The sequence below is a fragment of the Haliotis asinina genome, chromosome 2 (assembly GCF_037392515.1).
Source record: "Haliotis asinina isolate JCU_RB_2024 chromosome 2, JCU_Hal_asi_v2, whole genome shotgun sequence".
Classification (NCBI taxonomy): domain Eukaryota; kingdom Metazoa; phylum Mollusca; class Gastropoda; order Lepetellida; family Haliotidae; genus Haliotis; species Haliotis asinina.
The window spans coordinates 71,209,146-71,233,528 of NC_090281.1; the positions used below are offsets into that span (position 1 = coordinate 71,209,146).

Genomic DNA, 24,383 nt, shown 5'->3' on the forward strand with positions numbered 1-24,383 from the left:
TTTATACAAACCTGTAGAGGTTATGAATTCTTTGAAGAATGTCCTCCTTGGGGTACATATATAGCATTAAAATGTCCATTTAAAAATGCCTACGACAGTTGTAACAATATTGAATAAATATTTTACAAAACAAAAACTCGTTTTTGTCTTGTGAGACCACCCCTACAGGGCCCCCACCCGGGCCCCTTAACAGCCAAGAGCAGGTAACTCTCGCCGTGTACCTCATACCTCACTTTTCATGCTGAGATTGTCAGACAGAATGTGGGGAGGCGGGTGGCCGTACCCCAAGGAGGACATTCTTCAAAGAATTCATAACCTCTACAGGTTTGTATAATTCTTTTTCAGAAGAAGTCCTCCTTGGGGTACATATATAGCATAAGACAGACTCCCAACGAACGTGAGTCGGGAGCGGCATTCTGTCTGCTGATGTGTACCCTACACACACTCTCATACACTGCCGAAGCTGCGAGAGATAGAATACACTTACCCAATCACCAAGCCGCTGATGTCAATCAGGCGGGGGCGTGGCAACATAGGGCCGAAAGAGCCAATCGACAATAACCCAGCAAAGGTGATGGACATATGACCACACCTCATGCCATTCACTGTAAATATTCCCCCAAACCAGCGAAGTAGTGCCGGGAATAACAGTGCAAGGGTAAATATGAGCGTATGTCGACGCTAATAGTGAAAAAACCGTCTAGAGGTAGTTTCTCTTTGTGTTTTTGTTGTTTTTATATATATATATATATATAAACACCACCACCAGGGGATATCCGTCACCAATATAACAAGAAATGTTTCGTGAAAACCCACCACCAGGAACATTTCATGATAAACAAAGTCGAGATCTCAGACGCTCATTCAGCTAGGGGAATCACGACTCTGCCCACTGGTGAGAACTGTATGGCCAAACCGAGCACGTTCCCGTAAATCTTTGTCCAGTTGGTAGTGACGGATAAACGTGCTCGGTCGGCTCCAAATAGCCGCAGAGCAGATCTCCTCAATGGGCAGAGCCGCGGCATAAGCCTGTGACGTAGCCACTGCCCTAACAGAATGAGCCTTTAACCCATTAGGGATAGGTAACCCTTTATGAGTATATGCCATACAAATGGCAGAGACAAGCCACCTAGATATGGTTTGCTTGTTCGCCGGCAGACCAGCTCTTCCCCCGCCATAACAACAAAACAACTGGTTATCTTTTCGGATATCAGCAGTTCGTTTGATATAAGCCCTAAGGGTCTTACGGACATCTAAGACGTGAGCACGTCGAAGAGAGGTACCGGGCGAGGGAGGCTGCATGAGCTTAGGGAGCTCGATAGGCGCTGTAACATGAAAAGCGCCTGCGATCTTAGGACGGTAAGAATCCGGCAGTCTAATACTGACCCTGTCTTTGTGAAAGACGGTCAAAGCAGGATCCGCTGACATTGCATGAATGTCACCTACCCGCCTGCCAGACGTTACCGCCACAAGAAAGGCAGCCCTCCACGTTAACAGCTGGAGAGAAAGAGACGATAGCTCGTGAAAAAGAGGACCGGACAACCAGTCAAGAACGACTGACAAGTCCCACGGGGGACTAATCCGCCGGACAGTCGGACGGATCCTATCCACACCCGCTAAAAAACGCTGAACAAGAGGGTGCTGCCCCAAGAGAGCACCGTCAACAGGAATATGGAATGCCGAAATGGCCGTGGAATAGCCCCGGATAGTAGAGGCGGCTAGGCCTGACTCTAACCGGGACTGCAAAAATTCCAGTACTTCAACTAGAGTTGAAGAAAAGGGATCAAGAATCCCCCTGTTGACACACCAGCGCGCATAACAGGCCCATCTATCCTCATATTGAACGTTTGTCGAATCCCTCCGCGAAGCCAGAATTGTGTCTGCAACTGGTGCAGAAATTCCGCTCGCTTGGAGGCGATTCCTGACAGTGGCCAGGCCACCCACTGAATCCTGGGATTCGGGTGCGGCGCTCCGTTCTGGGATAGTAAGTCCGGTCGAAAGGGTAAAAGGACAGGAGGCAATGCCAGAAACCTCATCATTACCGGAAACCAGCTTTGAGACGACCAAAGAGGAGCAAGAAGCACTAACAGTCGAGCTGGTTGGGTGGCAAGCTGCGAGAGGACCCTGGGAATCAGCGGCAGAGGTGGGAACGCCCACAATACCCTGTCCGTCCAATCGAGCTGGAAAGCGTCCTGAGCGATGGCTCTCGGATCCGGTATCTGAGAACAAAACACCGGAATCTGGTTCGTCCCCCCAGAGGCAAACAGATCCACCTGGAACGATCCGAACAACCGGGAGATAATCCCGAATATCTCCCGATGCAACATCCACTCGTGAGGAGCTAGGACACGTCGAGAGAGCGCGGCTGCTCGAACATTGTCCACCCCGGGGAGATACACGGGACACACCCGAACATTGAACCGGTCGCACCACTGTAGAAAGTGCCACGCCTCCTCTAGGAGGGACGGAGAAACCGTACCGCCCTGTTTCAGGATATAGGTCATTGCCGTCTGGTTGTCCATCTCTAGACGTACCACACAGCCTCGAACCGTCTCCCGAAAGTGTTGGAACACTAGCCGGACAGCTCTCAATTCGAGCACATTGATGTGCAGGCGCGTTTCGTGCCGTAACCATAGGCCCGAAACTGAATGGGCGCCCAGCACGCCACCCCACCCTGTGAGGGAAGCGTCCGTCTGAATTGAAAGGGTTGGTGAGGGAGCGTCCAGGGGTAACCCCCTGGATAGATTCCCTACCACTGTCCACCACCGTAAATGAGGAAGGAGCCACTCCGGAGTGAGGAGAATCATCTCGTAACTCCTGCCGTGGGACCACATTCGCGCCAAGGCGTACTGAATGGGTCGCATCCTCAACCGCGCCCTCCAAACAACGTCCACCGTCGCTGCCATGTTGCCTAGCAACTGGAGCCAAACCCGAGCCGAAGCCGAGGGGGACTCGAGGAATTGCATAACAACTCTCTGAACTTTGGAGATCCGATCCGGCGACAGGGAGACTATGCCTCTCGCTGTGTCGAACCGTGCGCCTAAGAAGATCAGATCCTGTGTAGGAACTAGGTCTGACTTCTTGAGATTGATAATCCAGCCCAACCTGGTGAGAATACACATTATGGCGAATGTTGCGTCTCGACTCAAGTGAGCGGCAAGTGCTCGTATAAGCCAATCGTCCAGGTACGGGTGACAACACCTGCCCTGTGACCTGGCCACTTGCGCTGGGATTAACATAAGCTTGGTGAATACCCTCGGAGCCGTAGCGATGCCGAAGGGAAGCACCCGAAACTGATAGCATACCCCGTCGAAGGAGAACCGCAGGTACTTCCTGAACTCGGGATGCATCGGAACATGCAGGTACGCATCCTTGAGGTCGATGGACGTAAGCCAGTCGCCTCTTTCTACAGATGAGATCACTGACCGTAGTGTCTCCATCTTGAATGACGGTACCTGCAGCATAGTGTTCAGCCGTTTGAGATTGAGAATCGGTCTGAACCCTCCGTCCTTTTTGGTGACCAGGAAATAAGTGGAGTAAAATCCCTCTTGTTCCTGGCCCCCTGGAACCACCTCGATGGCTGCCTTGTCCAGTAAAGACTGAACCTCGGCGCGGAGAACCTCGGCTTTCTCCGGAACTACCGGCACAGGAGTGCGCCGAATTCCGGAAAAGGGAGGCGGGTCTCTCTTCCATAGTGGTAAGTGGCCGTCCCTGAGTGTGGATAGGACCCAGGGGTTGGAGGTTACCTTTTCCCAATCCGACAGGAAGTGGGAAAGGCGGCCACCCACAGGAAGGTTTGGCAGAAGGCAATGAATGCCCGACGTCGGCAGTGCTCCGACTGCTTGATTCGGGATCACTTGCAAGGGCTCCGGAGGATGACTTACTGGGAAGCCGGGGCCGACTTCCCTTTCCTCGGAAAAGGATGCTGGGGCGCCGCAGCCTTGCCCTTGCCCCTACCCTTACCCTTACCCTTCCGCGCCTGCAAGGGCTGTGCCCACTTAGCAGAGTCCTTGGCCGGAGCCGAAGGATAAGCGGAGGAAAGCACCGGGGGACGCGCACGAGAAGTGTGAGGCTGTTCTAACAAGGGTTTAGACTCCTTGAATGTAGACACAGCCTCCGCGGCCTCCCGGACTACTGATGTCGCTCCCGGGAAGAGAGTAGATCCCATCCGGAATGGCAGTGAAAGTAGCGCTTGTTGAGTGGCCGGCGAATACCGTGCCACGGACAGCCACAGTCTACGGAGGCCCATAACTGCAGACATCATCTGACACGCCGAGGACCTGATCGAGTCCCGCGCCAGATGTGACTGCACCTCCGTAAGCTGTTGAGCGAGCGTAGGGGAAACACACTCCTCCTCAACACCGCCGCCGTCAACAAGCCGACGCTGCAATACCGAAGTATATGCGGCGTGTATTGTGACCTTAAGGCATTGAGCTGCATTTCGGTACTGCTCCTCAAACGACCTATAAGCCGATTTGAGGGCAGTAACGTTAGAGGTGAACGGAGGCAGGCGGCGTCCTTGCTTAGCCGAAGCTAAGGAGCTGCCAGAGGAACCCCCCAGGGCGACCGATGCATAGATACAGTCGTCGACCACTGGAGGGTTATACAAGTCAAGATCACCCATCAGGTAACGTCGGTCTAGCTCCGGCAAATCGAAGCGTGACCGCGCTCCCGTTAAAAGAGGGTTAATCACTTCTGACAAAATAGAAGGGAGGATGCGCAACCGAGAATCCACCACCTTGGCTGGGGCAAAAGCCTCACCCGGCAGTCGGAATTCCTCGGGGTCAGGTGTCGCCGAAGCAACCACGACCTGCGGCAGGACAGAAGCAATACGCTCCCGTACCTGCCTCAGCGAGGCGCCGAGCGAAAACGAAAACTCACTCGGCCCACCCCGGTCCTCCCCCTCCTCCATTATCTCCTCGGCGCGATCCCCCATGAGTGACACCTCAGATCTGTCATCTAAGGATAGCTCCGGGGGATCGGTCGAGGGAACATCCGAAAGAGAGAGAGGCCCGAGCAGAGCCGAGCGGCCCGACGCCATAGACCCGACGCCTGAGACTGAGTCTGGGTGGCGGATCGCCGGCAACGCTCCCAACATAGGCATGGTCCCATGACCAACACTGGCAACCTCTGAGTGGCTGGCAACCGACTCTAAAGTCGGTTCCTGCGCACCCCTAATGGAAGTCCCCACACCGGCGCCAGAGGCGTGGCTGGGGAGTCCCATGGAAGCCGAAGCCGGATACACACCCGACTCCGGACGAACGCCGATCTCCTGACGGAGACCGGACATCGCATCCGAAATCAGGGTATGCACTGACGCCATTTGCTGCTGTAACAAAGACGAAAGTAAATCAAATGTTAACGGTTGCGAGGGTTCAGTGGGAGGTGCTGCGGAGGTAGAAGCCACCGCTGGAGGTGGAACCGAAGTACCCTTCGCTGGTTTTGCCGTATCCCCCCCCGAGACTGACGCCGAAGACGCCTTCTTAATATCTTTTTTAGCTTTTTTTGAAGGCGGCTCCTGAGCCCAAATATCCCCCCCCGCCTGGATCAAAGATCTATAAAAGATCAAGTCTGCATGACGGGATTTTTGAGCCCTGGGGGAAAAGTCCTGACATACGGCGCATCCTTGCTCGTCGTGAGCTTCCTCCGCCAAGCACCGCAGGCACAGAATATGCTTATCCCTCGGGGGGAGTTTTGCGTTACAAGTAGCACACACCTTGAACTGGAAAAAACCGAACCGTGCTATGATTAATAGCAAGGCCCGTTAATCCAACAAACACATGAGTATTTAACAGAAACAATAATACGCACTGGCGATATTTAACCGTTAAATAATAAGAAAGCTATTTATGAAAACATACAATAGCATATAAGGATTTCTTTACCATGGAAAAGAAAGGTAAAAAACCATACAAATATCCGGTTTGTATTTAAAACCACCTAAAAGAATAGGCAGAAGAAATAACCACCAGGTACGTGCCGCCCGCCATCTTGTCAGCCACATGACTGAAGACCACGGTAGCCACGGAAAGTTACAACATTTCATGAATGAAAAAGAGTGAAATATGCATTCCTAATACCGCCCGTGCGTTAAAAAGGAACCATACATACGGTTTTCGTAGCTTTCTCACTCATTTCTCTTCAATTCGTAGGTTCTCTAAGTATGAGAGCTTGCTGATGGACGACTGTCCTCAAAGACGACAGCATGAAAAGTGAGGTATGAGGTACACGGCGAGAGTTACCTGCTCTTGGCTGTTAAGGGGCCCGGGTGGGGGCCCTGTAGGGGTGGTCTCACAAGACAAAAACGAGTTTTTGTTTTGTAAAATATTTATTCAATATTGTTACAACTGTCGTAGGCATTTTTAAATGGACATTTTAATGCTATATATGTACCCCAAGGAGGACTTCTTCTGAAAAAGAATTATCATACTGAAATTGAAGCCAAAAACCACTTTCCAAGCATTTCCATCATTGCTTTAGTTTGCTACATACCAATGGACATAACCCCATTTTGAGGAAAACAAACAGGCTTCAAATACAATATCTGCATATCCATGTGCCACTACTTGGAACTGTACCATCTGGATTAAGAGTGTTTAAGAAAGTGCTTTCATATGTAACTGTCATGTAAACATCCTGAATAAAAGCATGAGAAGTGGAAAATGTTATCAGTAAACACGATAAGCATAAAAATGAAATTTAAAAAGATAATTTTGCTCCAAATGCACTTATCGCATCAAGACACATTTTCCCATAAAAAAATTTTGTTAAAAATACCTTCATTATAACATGATCGCTGGAGTAGGACATGTTTTGACAGACAGACTGAAGAGGATCTACAGAAAATGTTGCATCATCCCTCACCAATCTTATCAGCAGGAACGGATCATGACAACAACACGACACACCCTAATGCCAGTCTTATCTATCACTGCTGACCACAAAACATTAATAAGGTAATACACTGTCACAGATGAACAGTGTTTTACAACACGTTTAACAATATTCCATGGCAGGGAGCACCAGAAAAGGGATTCACATATTGTACCCATGTGGGGAATTGAACCTGCTTCTTTGGTGTGCCAAGCGAATGCTTTAACCAGTAGGCTACCCCACTACCATTGCTACCCTGTCAGTCCAAGGCTTGTGGAAAATGAATGGAGGCTGCTGTAATTGATATTCAAGCTGGCTGATTGGATTTTGGGCACTTTCGGGGATTTTGACAATAGTATAATTTGTTTATAGACTAAATAACCTTCTGAAAGTTCTTTAACACAGCATAATGTTCTCAAATCAGCAAAACAAACAAGATGTTGAAAACCCAAATTGATGAAGGTTGATCATCTTCACCACTATGTTGCTGATGTGCCAAGGATCACAATTGGGGTGAAAGCTGAAATTCACGACAGTGGATCCTGGCATGACACAAGGAGGCAACTCAGTGTAGGCATGTTCTCACTGATCACTGTGCCACACATGCCCAGCTTGGGACATGAGGAAAATTCCAGATCAGTATAAACACCACTGGCATGTACAATTTTCAATGAAAATGAAACAGTGCTACTTGGTTTGCTTGCCTTTCAAAATGTTTGTCTTACATGTTCCAAAGAAATTTTAATCTTCCACGTCTCTGTCCTCCATATCTGGCTTGTAGTTTTGGCTGTCAAAGATGTAGTATGATGTCTATGCCCAAAAATCTTTAAACCTGCTTCCACAAACATGCTGCATTTCAATACTCTTAGATCAAAACTTTATAGAAATGACTTGGGACTCCAGTGGCCTAAGTTCCTGACAAGTTGTTCCAACAGTCGACATAATTGAAACATGTCCAGATCTCAACTGTCCCTCCTACCTTCTTTTTCTTGCCTTTCTTTTTGGAACTTTCAGAGTCTGCTAGACGGATGCTCTTATGAACACCCCCGTCATCATAACACTCCATGACTGAAGAGGTTTGATAGGGTACTATTCTACGAAGTGTGGGAATATCACGGAATGTCTGCAAGGTCCTGTTACAACATGGCCGCATGCTGTAGAAGCCTATCTTATCAGTTTGTCCTATTCTGCCATTCAGAGAACACGATTGTGACGATTGTGACGCAGTCACTCCAGACTCTATCTGACCTAAATATGATTTCTGGGAACATCACACATGTTCCTTTGTAAATACCGCCTTCCCTGAATAATGAAGTAGACTAGCCTGTGCACTTTCACAGAAGAATCCATTATGGCATCAAGGGAAGTGAGACAAGGAGGAGCACAAAGAATCCTTATTTCGTCAGATCTATGGGATGGTCGTGAAGGTTCAGTTTCTTTTAATGTATCTTTATGCTTATCTGCAATGAACTACATTATCATAATAAGCATGATAAAAGCAAAGTTGTAGCTTTAACAAGACATGCATTTGGCCATGAGACACACAGAAGACACAGCCACACATGAAGCTGGTGAGTATTTAGGCTCTACACTCTATATAAAGGGAGAATGAAAGTTTAACATCATTATTAACATATAAAGTTAAGTCTAGACAAGCTCTAAACAACTGATTGATAACTGGGCTCAGGATATAGATTTTCGAAATAATCTTTCTTAAAATTAATCTTAACTCAAGCTGAAAGATAAGATACCTCAGGTTTATAATAAGATATACTCTTGTAACTATCTCAAACCTGTTGTTTTTGTACAAAACTATGTTGCTTGTTATCACTCTGAAAGAGAACTCATTTAAGAGGTGAAGTGGAAAAGGTAGGGTGTTTCCTTATGATGTCACAGGGATCTCCCGAACATTGCCATGGAGAAGTAAGATGGAACTGTTGTCACAGTGTTTGGTCCTATTGTTTACCGAGCATTAACTTGGTTGACTTTCCAAAAAAATCACTAATGTAGAATGTTTCTGTTTGTTTTCATGATAAAAGATGTCATAAAACCAGAATTGTGGGTAAAATATTCGACTGGTGACCCTGCAGTTTACGGCTATTATTATCTGAATGGTTTCAGGCATCGAATGTTTTTTCATGAAATGGTGATAGAAAACTAGTAAAGATACAAGTACATTTCGAAAAAAAACAACATCAATCACTGTTTGGAAATCAGATCAATGGAAGCAAACAGTGGTAAAAATAGATGTTGATTTTTTACAATGATGAGTCAGTTTCGATCAGTTAATGTTTACTACCATAAAATTTGTGAATTTTGGACAATTTTCAAAATATAGTACTGCTCAACGACACTTTCTTCAACATTTTAAAGCACCTGTTCAAGAGACAATACAGGTACTTGATATTTAATCACTGAGTATCAAATATTTATCTTTGAAATCTAAACCAGCTGTTGCCTCTTTAAGAAACAAAATATAATTACTTTTGCTGGATATTATTTCAAAGAAACATTTTGTACTAGCATCTAATAAAAGAAAAACATTCAGATGTAATTCCTGGTAAAGCTAATAAAAGCATACATGGCACATTAAATTTCTGTTGCTAAAACTGCATGAGCCATACATATTTTTATCTGAAACAAAATAATTTCTCACAGCTTCATCAGTTCATAGCTTTCGAAAAATATGCACAGTTACCTTGGGAAATAATAATCTTAGGGCTAAGACTGTTTAACAAACAGACAAAGTCATCAATATCGCCTGCAATGGCAAAATACAATTTGTGAATATGTGAGTGAGTGAGTGAGTGAGTGAGTTTAGTTTTATGCCACTTAGCAATATTCCAGCTATATCGCAACATTCTGTAAATAATAGAATGTGGCCTGCATAATCCAGGTATCAACTGCATGAGCATTGATTTTCACAAATTGCATATAACGAGTCTGTGACTATGTTACAAAGAAGGAGGAAAGTATTGAAAGGTCTTAAAGTTATGTTCCAGAAAAAAGCATCACAACTAATTTCAGACAAAGTCAAACTTGATGTCATCGACATGCAAAATATGTTTTATTCAGAAATGCAAAACTACCAAAAGGCATCAATTGACCACAAGACCTCTGTATGTACCAAGTTTGATGAAGAAATATTAAACGGTGTCATGACACCTCCACATGTGCATTGTTTGTAAAAACGAACAACTTGGAAGAAATCTTGATCTATCGATCCTCTACATAAGGGTGTATAACTGGTATGCAAAATCACCACATTACCATTTTACTCAATCACTAAAACAACATACCCACTACTACTAATAATAAAAGTCGCTGTGTGATAATACTCTATCCAGTCAAGTAATCATAAACCTGTTATCTTATTCCAACACATGAAGTAGTCTGTCCATATTTACACTTGTAATTACAGTATGCGCAAATCTGAATCTAAAATGAATTTTCTTTACAAAAACCTTAATATGTCCTACACATCAACATCATTTACACTGTGTTTTAAATTCTCAAATACTTATCTGAAGGTTGTGACAACTGACATATACTAACTTGATAAACTTGAATAGAATGAACAAGAGGTAAGCTAGAATAGACCAGTAAATAAAAATACTTCCTTTTCTTCTGATTTCCTCTTTAATAACTGAAATATCAGTAACTCTCTAAATGGAAAAACAACCAGATTTATTTACATCATTCATCATGATTCCAGTGATTTCCAGGGCAACAGTCAATAAATGTTTTTACTTGTTTGTCGTTTGAGTACACTTTTGTTTCGGGGAATACATGACAGAAGGTGAGTTATGTCTCTAAAAAATTAGGTATGCCATGACGGCACTGAGAAACTTTTGATCCGTGCCATTTCAATATTTACTGGGCCATGAAACGTTAATATATGGAGAGTTTCGAAAGTTGAGAGACTGGGTTTCCTGAGTACTCATCTTGAATTGCTCTGTGTAATGAAACCTGATGTCAGACAATGAGACTATGAAAATCTATGTAGTTCACATAACATTTCTAAGCTGTGATAGGTAAGCATGTGTAAGCAGTTTCCTTCCATTGATAAGACTCATGGTGACAGCAGGACTTGGTAATCCTATCCTGTGAGATATCTCATGGCTCTAGCCTTGAGTCTGTCACTGTATCATACCAGCATGGAAGTGAGGAAACTAGCTATAATCACAACAGCATCTCAATGCATTTATTTGGGCAGCTCTGAGGTAATTAAATGAATGCACACATAATTCAATACTTGTAGGTGTGTGGCTTAGAGAACATGTATATCAGGTACAAAGATTCTTGAGATATCAAAAACTGAAATAATGGTAAGACGATGATATAAGTCGTATTGGGATGACATATTATCTTGAAATAAGATACATACAGCATGTATCTATTAAGAGATAAATATTTAAGAAAAACTAAATAAAACAATTCTCATTGTTCCCAGAGATCAGCATTCGAAATACCTGCATGCCTAACTGCCTGGGACACGGTATTTTCAACACAGCTGGCCAGATTCTCAAATTCACCTTCTAGACTGTGGGGTTACAATTTAGACATGTTTATAAAAATATTTTGTGGGCAGGTAAGTTTTGGTCTGGGATGGCAAGTTTCACATCTAACCAGCCCTGTTGGGTCTGGTTGAATTTTTTAGGAGTTTCCTACCCTGCAAAGATATTTCATCTTTTACCACCGATCCAATGACCAGTGAATCCTTTCAAAAGCTACAGAGACAATTTTCTGCACTAACTCTCTTCAGAATTTCAAAATAAAAAAAGATATGTCAAAACATGATCAGTATTTTAGCAGCCTGTTATATCAGTGCCATGAACTTTCCTAAAAATGAAGTTCTGAATGCAAAATAGGTCCTGAGGCTCATTCAACCACTGTATGCTGCAGCTATGGTAAGTATTTGTAGATTAAAGAGTTTGATTACCCTAGCACTTAAGGTGGTTAATGTTAAAAAGAAAGTTTATTTATTCCAATGCATGATCAAGGATTGAACTGTTCTTCATAACTGTTTGTTATTTCCTTCTCAAAGAAAATTCAATAAAGTTAACAACAGCATAATATTTCAATCTAGGTCAAACTGGTGGCTGACATCATGAACACACACAATCCATTAGCATGATTAGGAACAGTGTTACCCAGTCAACCATGGCTGATAACTGGATCCAATCTAGTCACCAATTACAAGAAGCTATAGAAAAGCCGGAACCTGTTCTATGTACTCCTAACTATATCTTACCTGGTTAGATGACAAGCGTAGAGCAGAGAGCAGTTTGTTTTTTTGGTACAGCAGATGGTGAAATCGGCAGAGAGGTAACATGATGAGCACAATCACAAGGTCAGAGGATATGGAATGGAGAGAAGAACTCTTTCAGCAACTCTGGTGAATATAAACAGTACAAAAGGCTAGCAGAGACACCCCCCTCAACCATGCCACAAGACATCAACACATCTCCACACTGTCATGCAGGCCTGGAACAGGTACATACTCTGTAACACTGTGTAACAGTGTTCAACATGAAACACTCAGTAATTGTTTTCCATCAATCAGCAAATATTCAACCTAAATGAAGGAAGGGTGACTCCATAATTGGACTTCATGCCTTGAACCACTAACTCTTGGTGATTCCAGGTTAGACATGTCCCTAGCTTGTAACATCTAAATTTTAATATCTGTGGTCATGTGGTCTAAGTCAGGGAATATACAGACTACACATAAAGCAAAAATAAGTCCCATTTTGCAACACGAAGCGCTTCCTAAAACACTCCGCTTAAAACATGTACTATATTATAATCATTAAACATACAAGTATTTCTAGTCATGACATTTGGACATCCACTGTTCTGCCCAGTGACAGATAATACAGTGAATATCTTCTGCACTATGTACAATGTGAAATGTATGAAGTTTAATTTGGATGAGGAATCTATCATGCCAACAGTGGACGGCCTATAGTGTGTAGCGTAAATAAAACTTAATAAGGAACAAGACTGAAGTACTGTTTCCCCATCTACATGAGGGTACCTTCTAATACACACGTAATACCCACTTGAATATAATTAATATGTCTGATTGTGCTAAGATGATATAATATTTTTTCAGATTATGCCAATACCAATATGATCCAGTTGTCAACATGGTCAAGTTGCTGAACAGATCATCACATACAGGCGAGTCATTGTTTTGTTTAAAAGCATCACACATTCAGATGAATGTCTAATACATGAATTTATTTGTCAAGCATGGCATCTTATGGTACTGTAATATTAAAAAATATGCTTAAAAATTCTGGAAAGGGAGCAGCTGAGGTGGGGAGGGGGCAGGGGCAAGGGTGAGGGCAAGGTGTCACTTACTTCAGTGTCTATTCTAGGATGCGCAATTGCGTGATTCACGCTAATAATGATCAAATCGCGCCTCATAAAGACAACAGAGCGCGAACTGTTGCGCATAGTAAAAAACATACGAAAAAAGCTTTATATTGACAAGGAATGACTTTTTGAATCGGAGTCGGCCACTGAGTTAAGTTCGAGAGACAACATGTAAACATAACAGAGTAACCTCCCTTGGTTAAAACCACTATCGGCACTGGGGAAACGAAATTCCATTCATATCAGTATGAAACTGGATAACATTTTTCGATGAAGTTATGATTTGATTAATTAATTGAAAATGTTAGTCTATGAACTCTAAACATAGTGCTTGTGTACAGCACTTGCAAAACAGTTTCGTCGATCTTTTTTTAGAACATCAGTTCGTTTTAGCTTCATTTTCGAAATCAGATAATACTATCACTTGAAGTTGCAGATGACAAATGAATATGAAATTCTTATTTATAACAGTTTGTGGTAATTTGGTGTGAATAATGCCACGCAAAAGAATGAAAACAACTGACTTTTTTGCATAAAAAAACCACTGAGAAAGCAACAGTGTCAGTCACATCTCCCCAGACCAATACATCTGTTAAGGAGACATGTGAATCGAAAGGCGAGCAAAACCCTGAGACTGACCCCAGTCTCTCCGACTCTAAAAAAACCCCAAACCAAGTGTTTTTCAGAAAAAAGTGGTTGCAAGAATGGCCATGGCTCTCTCAAAATGAGCTTGGTGCTATGACATGTGACTATTGTAGCCAAAATAAAATGAGCAATAGTTTCACTGGTGGTGGTTGCAATAACTTTCGTACATCCACACTATTTTGAAAGACGATAATACAGGTATTCCCCCTACATTTTCCAAATCCTCCCACCTTTTTTTGCAAGGGGGCGACAAATCCCCCCTAGATTTTCAGTTCTAGAATAGACACTGTACTTTATGGATAATTTTTAGGGGGTCCTTTATATTGTACATGCTTTTCCATAAAAAATCATCATCATCATCATCATCATCATCATCATCATCATCTCTCCAAAATATCCTACACAATCACCAATATCTTACACCACTGTAACATTCAGGCTTTATGAAAATCACAGATCTCATAATCAGAAGGACATTAATGATTTCTAATACTTCAGTCACAAATACTGCTGCATTATTCTTGGACAAATAGTGGAGTTTTATTGTTAATATCAAAGCACTCTACAAGTACGTAAATGAAAATTGAAAGATTATCATTGCCATCTGTCTCACTTCGTCCTGAAGACATCTACAACCTAAATGTGGGTTCCCATCTTCCACTAGTTGGTGTAATGCACTGCCGTCAAAACATTCTGGCTTAACATGATTCACATATGTCAAAAGTTAATGTACACAGCTAGTTTGAATAGTTCATGCACATGAAGTTAAATATCTGAATGAAAATCTACAAATTAATTTACTGAAGTTATCTTACTTCCACAAAAGGAGATAGCCTTGGACTAGGAAGAAATGAGTCTGGTTTTAGCAAATATTCCAGAAATGTCACTGTGAGGGACATACTGTACCCTGATGTGTAATCGAACCAAGGTCTTCTGTGTGACAAGTGAACGCTTTTACCACTATGCTATTACGACGTCCCCAGCCTTGAACAATCTGTACTTGTGCCACATGAATGAGTATCGTTTTACCTTGCTTTTAGCAAAACACCTGCAATATCACAGCAGGGGACAGAAAAGGGCCTTCACACACTCAGGGGAATTAAACCTGGGTCTTTGGCATGACAAGCAAATGATTTAACCACTAAGCTACTACACTGCCCCTTATGACAATCAAATGTAGAAAGCAGATATCATAATATCAAAAAAAAAAAAAATTCTCTGATCTACTTGGGACCCTCAAGTTTTCCTAATGCTGAAAACAGAATGAATACAGATTCATGGGGACATTGGTACAGGTTTTGCAAAGGTTTCAGAAACTGAACTAACACAGTGGAAGCCGAACTGCACCTGTTTCTTATATCCTGGCGGTTTCCTTGCTTTCAGGTCAGCAATTCCGTTACCTAGTTCCTGGACTTTCTTGTAGATTTCAAACTGTTCACGAGTTCGTCCAACTAGCACCACACCCTGTCCCCCCTCTAGAAACATGTTGGGTTGATCCGACGACATCTGTCTTCTTGGATTGTCTCTTACCACAGGACTTTAGTCCAATGATTTTATTTTCTCTTGTTGGTATTTCTACACACTTGTGAGCTGTTGTGCTTCAAGCTTGTCCTCTATGAGATTCCTGCAACTTTTCAATCTTCTGTGCCTTTCTATCTTCTGTGAGATTGCTGCAACGTTCTTTTCTTCTTTTGAGATTCCTAAAACTTTCTTATCTTCAATGAAATCTTTGCAGCCTTTATATCTTCTGATGGTTCAATGAGATCTTTCCAGCTTCTTTATCATCAAAATTACAGCAAACTTACCTTCTACAATTTCTCTTTATTACTACAAAACATATTACTTATTTTGTCAGGACACTGTCCCACACAAATATCAAAAATCATTATGAAAAGTAATATTTGTAAGCTAAAATCAGATCTGCCAAAGACTCTTAAATAAGATCTTTCCTTTCCTAAATAGCACCACAAGTAGCACAGTTTAAGAGGCACTTGCTCCTTGTAAGATGAAAAGTCACAATGCCAGACTTGACTGTAATATTAATGCAGTAAAGTTTCTCTGAGTAAATACAATGATACTTTCACAACACGGTTCCTGTGGCCTAGGTATTTCTGACAGCTGACACGCTGACATTGCCATCACATACTCCATTCTACCTTGAACTGTAGTCATCCCATACATCCTCAGTCAAAAACGAATTCAGGTTGTCTAAAAACCTTTCTTGCTGACGAGAAAAGATCACAACAATACAGGATCAATGAGACAGCTGCATATAAAACTACACAATGTAGACAAACTTCTCCAAAATCACTAAGCAGATGGCACAGTTGTCAAATTTCCTGGTTTGTAGGTGTTTCTAAATAATCCTGTATATTCTGTAGCCTGTTATGTATCATACACGTATCACAAGATACATCAGCATATATAACAGCTATGCTAAAACCGACTCTTTTTCGTATATATCCCACAATAAAATCTGTATATCCTGATAACAGAAAATCCTCAACACTTGCGGGCATCAACAATTCTCCAGAACCAACTATCCTTGGTAACCTCCTCAATACTCTGTCCTGATCAATGTCATATATTCCTTAAGCTCTTGAATCAGATCCTGTAAATGTTGGCAGTCCTGTCACACCTCGCTCAGAGAAGTCATCCACTGCTATGTCCCTACAGTGTTGTGCAGGTAAACTAGCCGGTTTCATACAGCTGAATCACTCTACATTTCCCCACTATTGCATCAGCAGAAATCAGCTGTTTTGCCATCCATGCCGGTATCGCATGGGACGCTGAGGCCTCCAACTTGTCAATATTTCACCTTAGTGAGGTCAAGTGTCACGGCTCAACAAACCGGAGATTGTCAGGGAGCTCCTGGGATCTATTAATAGTATATTGCATCAGCTGATCTGCGTGGTGACCGTAGCAGATACTTCATGTAGTATACACATCATAACAAGTGGGTTGCATGATGAAATACCTTGACATTACATCCAGGTGTAACCCATGCTATGTTGCTTCATAGAATCATATTCTACAGGAGGAAGTTGATTACATGCTTGTTTCTTTAAAAGGGAATTCATACTCAAACTTTATTTCCTGCACTGTGAGAGCATGTTTTTTTTGCATGTTTGTAGTAATATTCCAGCAATATAACTCTGGGGGACGTCAGAAATAGGTTTCACATGTATCCATGTGGGAAATAGTGGCCTGGTTTTCAGTATGACATGGAAACACTTTAATCAAAACTTCTACCCCACTGCCCAATGCATGTCATATGGTATCCATAGCAATACAAAATAGTAATGTACATTGTTAATATCAAACAAGCCCTTAAGGCCTGCGTCTAGGTATATACCTCTGAAATACGAGCCAACTCACTTACATGGGTTGGGTCACCCAGAGTTCATAGCTTTTTCCAATAACACTTAATGTTAATTCTTCACAAACATATTGAAGGAAAGGTCCTAACATTGGCTGGGTTTAACATTAAAGTGTTTGTATGTTTGTTGTTAACACCAGTGTATGTTATAAGGCATGCCCCACTGCCCAAGGTAGGCTAGATTTCTGATTTACAGTTAGCCATTTCAATGTCTGGTGGTCTGGTAACACACTTAGGTAATATGTTTCATACAGCTGCATAAATTCAACAAATCTTAAAATCCATTTTTCAAAATGAGTGTTACATTTGGATTTGACGATTACTGACTGAACTGTTAATTGCAAGTTCAAAGCACTGCACTGACATGTATTTTCACTAAAGCAGTGACAACTACTGATGCACGGTGTTCTGCAGTAAATACAGGTTCATTAAATTCTTCAATGTAACTAAAAACAGAGTTATTTCCTTTGTATTGCCTGGTTTGCTTAAATCCATTTTTTTTGGGGGGGGGGGGGGGGGGGGGGGGGGGAAGGGAAGAGAGAAACATTTTAAAGTTACAGGCAATCAGCATTTTTCGGGCTGGATTTAAATTCTTGTGCAAAGATGTGACAATCCAGTGATCAATATTTGTAGCAATGATTCCGGCCCAGATAGCTGACAGTGGTGAAAGAATCACATTAATATAGACACAGCTGCAAGTGGTTACGCAGCAAGGATGTCCTGCTGGAACAGAGGATGATGACATGCTATCAAACATGTACTCAAGCCAGACTAACCAATCTATTATGGTTCCTCGTACTATAGGTTTATGGTACTCAAATCTTACCCAGACACCACCAAAAATTTACAATAGCTTGCTCTAGTAAAAATCTAACAGATGTAATAACTGTTAACACTGCAGGTCAAATCAAATGATGAGAAAGTTCTAAACATGTCCACTAAGTACTTGTCATGCTTGGCTGCTAGTTGCAAAGCACCTGTGTGTGACTAGAATAGAACACCATGGGATTATGCAGTCATCCCAACTACCAGTGAAGGTATGCGTGTACAGGTCGTGAATGTGAAACTGCCATCAGATATCATCACAGTTTTGTATCTGTGCATTATATAATAATACAGGGTTAGTTCTTTTGTTGGTTTTACATGTAGAGACAGCTGCTTGAGCACATTATCCATGCATGAATATGAGCTGATGTTTGTGTGCACTGGCCATACAGCTTTGCAGCTAAATGTACTTACTACACTATGTAAAGGGTAAGCTGAAATAAATACTTTGCATGTTCAGAAGTTGGAGCTGTAAAGAGGGATAACAATATACATTTGTGTTGATGAACAAGTTCTTTGTTACAGGGAGAGCAAAGTTTTGGTGTAACTTGCTTGTAACAGTGGTAGAACCTACACCAATACATCATTCTCCCTGAAAGTTGCTCATCCGTACATTGTTATTCTTCCTATACTGACATACTTAATAAATTACTTTATCACATGACAGCAGTGGAGGATGGGAATATATACATGAATGAGTTAGATTAAAAGCTGTTTGTCACAGTTTTCCTGCAATATCAAGGCATGTCAGTTATTTTTGTCAACCCCATGTTGTGAGTTTAGTTTTACACTGCACTCAGCAATATTCCAGCAATAAGGCTGAAAAATAATAGAATCTGGACCAGACAATCCAAAGATCAAAATCATGAGCATGGGATCAACAAATGGGATGCGATGACACGTGTCAACCAAGTCACCAAGCCTGACCACCCAATCCCCTTAGTCGCCTGTTACAACAAGCAATGTCTTAATGAAGACCAATTCTAACATGGATCTCAAAAGGAAGGTATATACTACCCATCAAAAGTTTTTGACTAACTTTAAGCATTCACAATATGTTATGTATACACAGTCCGAGACGTAACATGTACGCGAGACGGCCTATCGTCTCTTGTCCGTGAGACGGTGTGCTCCGCGGTACTAACTGAAGCGCTTCCCCTAATTAATTCAATCACCGCGGAACCACCTCGATTGGGTTCGAACACGATGCAGGGTAATTAATTAAATAATTAAAGCGTCCTGTGGTTATATATGTGGTTACATCAAAGATGAATTTCTCCACTAGCTTAGGGGAACCAACTGCAAACCATATGCAGATGAATTGCATGAGGATCATGCATCAACTTGCTGAAAAGCATGCACAAACGTCGTGCATGTGAACAGCTACATTTTGGAGTCAAGCTTTGTTAAAAATTTACCAATTTTCACTGAGCTTCATGAATAATTGAACTCATTACTATTCTATTATCTTTTCAATGTTTCAAACTTGTTTTACAATGCATCAGTTCATAACAGTAAAACAGTATGGAAATCTAGTTTGGAACTGTTGACTGAAGTGGCTACCTTTATACTAATGTGTCCCACTTTTGATGGCGGGCATATATGAGTTAGGTTTAAAACTGCTTAGAACAGTTTTCCTTGTATATCATGGCATATGAGCTATTTTATCTGGGATAAAAGCCCCATGTAAGTCACAGATGGTCAACACTTTGTGAAACAGAAAGACTGGGCAAACTTGACCTGGAGAGCTGGGGCACACATGCCCCAACATAGACATGACCAGAGTGTAAGCATAAAATTAGACATGGCCGCCCTATATGCTTAGAATTTAGATGGACATGACTCCCCTGTAGGAACAAAGGCAAGATATTCATGGCTGCCCTCTAGGAATTGTGGTAAGAACTTCACCTTGACAATGACATACAAAACTAGAGTAATAAGGATTAATAATATATTTCAAGGGTCCTCTAAGAAAACAAAACGATCACTTAAACATATGAGTAACATAATTCAGATCACTTTAAAATATGATAATTTTTAGCATTGCAGAATTGACTTTCAGAGCAGCTAACAGATTTTCTGACCCATCAATTAGTAAGGCACCACTTGTCTCCCTTTAAAGGTCACATGCAACAAAAGAATCAAACATATTTAAAACACATATTCATGATATATAGGATGCATTACTGATGAAGAAAAACAAATAAACCAAATGAAAAGCATAATTTTTCCTTATCCTGACTCATGCTAATTGCTTATCTCCTATTCCATGGTGAAGGTAGTCAGGCAATAAGGAGAGAGTGACAAGCATGGCCAGTCACGTGGCCTAGGACGCGGGAAAAGGGAGGCTACACATGGGTGAGTGTATTTTACGTCCGCTTCTTTCTACGAGGGAACTTTAAGGGATTTCAGGTGTTCCTCTACCTTCACCAGGGAAGACAAGATAAGCAAATAGCATGGTCAGAATAAGTATAAAGTATCAATTTTATTCAGAAAATTACATTAATTGCAAATCAAAAGTGCAATATTTGTACTTGGGTTTACCTCCCCTGAAACCAAGCAGCTGTGATACCCAACCCAGTCAGAGTCTGGTGTGCACTCAAGTGTAACGAAGCCTTTTCACTGGCCACTGGTTCAATTGCAGATACGCTCAGCAGGCTCTTTGTTCATGGCTATAGGCTTGATAGGTATTAATTTCAAATTACATGTGATCAATGATTGAAGTTGTACATTGCATATTGTCATTAGCAGACAGACAGGCAGACATATAGGTGTCAACAAACCAGACATTTCTGTGAGAGAGTCTGCTTATCAGAATCAAAAAGGTTTTTTTTATGTAATGAGTGGATTATTTACTTGTTTGTGTACACAATCAAGATTAGACCACAGCTCAAGACTGCAGGCAGCTATACTGTTTCAAGCTCTGCGAAACCTATTCACTGTGCATGCCATGCGTAATGAGTGCAGTATAGCATAGCTGATGAAATCACTTTTCCCCTCATTTTTTGTTTCTTGGGGAGGGGGATTATTTACAGACCACAAATTCTAGCGTTCTGTACGCATAAAAATTGACAATGGATGGAGCAAAATCTATTAGTGCATCAACAGGATGCAGACAAAGTCTAAATGCTTTTGTAAAAATTCCCCTCAAGCAACAATAAATTATCACTGAGTTTGCTACAAGATATGTTATAGTATCATTTGTAATTTGATTGCAGTAATAATTTATGTGATAATCATGATACACAATACAATAACTGTCTTAGTATTTTATTTAAACAAGTGTCCAGGACCCCTGAAAATTAAGAGTATGAGTCTCAGGGACCCTCAAATACAGGACTCGTAGTAAATCCCTGCATTTAATCATAGATTCCCTACTGCTGGTCACAAAATCGATAAACTGAACTGAGGTTTACTATCCAGTCTCCCTAGTATACAACACAGAAAGGTGCATAACAGAAATACAGTGACATGATAGAAAATTGGACAACTATACACTCATTAACTAGTATATAGTATTGTAAAGGTCTCACAAGTATCAAAAGCCTTTGTCCATAATTCAGACTAGATGGGCTTTCCATGGGGATGCATATGTTGCTTTACATTAAATTGCCAAAGACCGAGTTGTTCAAGTTGCTGTGCTAGAAGTATCCAAAATTACATTGTCAGTGCTTGGCTAACACATTTTGCTGAATGAATGGATTTTTGTGTGTTTCTTTTAAAAAAAATATTTTCATTCCTTTTTAAATTTTTTCTTACCAAGATAAAATAACAAACAATGACATCTTGGATGAAAGACATTCGAATTTCCCTTTCATTTTCACACGTACATTTGTTGTTATTTTAGCAACCAGTGTGATTGAGCTGACAATGTAAATTGTGTTCACTTCCAGTACAGCAACTTGGTCTTTGGATGCCATGGAAAGCATGTATATATGACTCCAACACACATTAGAAATATGGACAAAGGCGTTTGATACTTGTGAGACCTATAAAATACGATATACTGATTAATGTGTGCATACTTCTCCAGTGTTGATCATTACTGTGATGCACCTTTACACGTTATATAGTAGTGGGGGTGGATAATGTGGATAAAGCTAAGGTGCAGTACATGTGACAGTGTATTTGTATTGCTTTACGCTACATGTTATGTTCCCTACTCTTCATACTTAGTCAAAACTAAGGTGCAGTACGTGTGACAGTGTATCTGTATTGCTTTACGCTACATGTTACGTTCTCTACTCTTCATATTTAGTCAAAACTAAGGTGCAGTACATGTGACAGTGTACCTGTATTGCTTTACGCTACATGTTACGTTCCCTACTCTTCATATTTAGTCAAAACTAAGGTGCAGTACGTGTGACAGTGTATCAGTATTGCTTTACGCTACATGTTACGTTCCCTACTCTTCATATTTAGTCAAAACTAAGGTGCAGTACATGTGACAGTGTATCTGTATTGCTTTACGCTACATGTTACGTTCTCTACTCTTCATATTTAGTCAAAACTAAGGTGCAGTACATGTCACAGTGTACCTGTATTGCTTTATGCTACATGTTACGTTCCCTACTCTTCATATTTAGTCAAAACTAAGGTGTAGTACGTGTGACAGTGTATTTGTATTGCTTTACGCTTCATGTTACGTTCCCTACTCTTCATATTTAGTCAAAACTAAGGTGCAGTACATGTGACAGTGTATCTGTATTGCTTTACGCTACATGTTACGTTCTCTACTCTTCATATTTAGTCAAAACTAAGGTGCAGTACATGTCACAGTGTACCTGTATTGCTTTATGCTACATGTTACGTTCCCTACTCTTCATATTTAGTCAAAACTAAGGTGTAGTACGTGTGACAGTGTATTTGTATTGCTTTACGCTTCATGTTACGTTCCCTACTCTTCATATTTAGTCAAAACTAAGGTGCAGTACATGTGACAGTGTACCTGTATTGCTTTATGCTACATGTTACGTTCCCTACTCTTCATATTTAGTCAAAACTAAGGTGCAGTACATGTGACAGTGTATCTGTATTGCTTTATGCTACATGTTACGTTCTCTACTCTTCATATTTAGTCAAAGCTAAGGTGTAGTACGTGTGACAGTGTATCTGTATTGCTTTATGCTACATGTTACGTTCCCTACTCTTCATATTTAGTCAAAACTAAGGTGCAGTACATGTGACAGTGTACCTGTATTGCTTTATGCTACATGTTACGTTCCCTACTCTTCATATTTAGTCAAAGCTAAGGTGCAGTACATGTGACAGTGTATCTGTATTGCTTTACGCTACATGTTACGTTCCCTACTCTTCATACTTAGTCAAAACTAAGGTGCAGTACGTGTGACAGTGTATCTGTATTGCTTTATGCTACATGTTACATTCCCTACTCTTCATATTTAGTCAAAGCTAAGGTGTAGTACGTGTGACAGTGTATTTGTATTGCTTTACGCTTCATGTTACGTTCCCTACTCTTCATATTTAGTCAAAACTAAGGTGCAGTACATGTGACAGTGTACCTGTATTGCTTTATGCTACATGTTATGTTCCCTACTCTTCATATTTAGTCAAAGCTAAGGTGCAGTGAATGTATTATGCCCTGTTTCCACTCTTTAGATTTGTGCATCCGTTTGCACATACCAACTACACATTGATGCATCATGCAATAGACATGGCTACATTGTAGGGCAGATGTACACTTTTCATGGATAGAGTTGCCTTTCTGATTACATGTACATTGAAGTATTTATTTATCACAGGAGTTATAACTCAAAGTCACAGAGTTGCAATGACAGGTCACGTCAAGCCAGACTAACCAAAATTCTGGAAGTTAAGTACAAGTCGAGTTGACTACAGCAGGGCTGGAAATAACCTATTGTTGGATGTCACAGTCTAGTGCTTTTTTCCTGTCGGGCAAACTAATTTGCATATCACGCTGTACCGGTGTCCAGTGGAGTTTCCATTGTTAATTATATTGTTTTTTAAATAATAAACAAGAAAATCGGGTAGTATAGTGGAAAAATTATCAGGGCAAGTGATTTTACACGTGCCACTGTACTGGTTACATTAGCAATTCAAGAATTATTTCCATCCCTCTACAGCCAATCAAAATTTGGGAAACAAACAACACACATTCCTGTAATGCCCTTAAACCCTGGAATGTGAGAAACTCATGTGCGTCATGAAGAAAGATGTCGGTCAGTGTGCAATATGTCCCTTCGATCAAGATCTGAGACGCGCTTCAACAAGCAATGCATCAGTAATGTGGTCAGTC

At 41.5% G+C, this 24,383-nt stretch overlaps 1 protein-coding gene across 4 annotated transcripts in view; it reads right to left on the reverse strand.

Annotated features, from left to right (window-relative positions):
* Window positions 1–24,383, reverse strand: part of LOC137274250 (histidine--tRNA ligase, cytoplasmic-like) — a 43,584-nt gene that overhangs the window by 14,727 nt on the left and 4,474 nt on the right. Inside the window, exon 3 of one of the 4 annotated variants that reach the window (XM_067807340.1) lies at window positions 12,128–12,268. The exons of 1 other annotated variant lie outside the window; for it this stretch is intronic. In XM_067807340.1, the coding sequence (XP_067663441.1) occupies window positions 12,128–12,208 (81 nt within the window). In that variant the 5' untranslated portion in view covers window positions 12,209–12,268. Of the gene's footprint in view, window positions 1–7,852; window positions 8,024–12,127; window positions 12,269–15,249; window positions 16,614–24,383 lie in introns of those variants that run through there. 2 more of the 4 variants (XM_067807338.1, XM_067807341.1) reach the window with 2 other exon arrangements.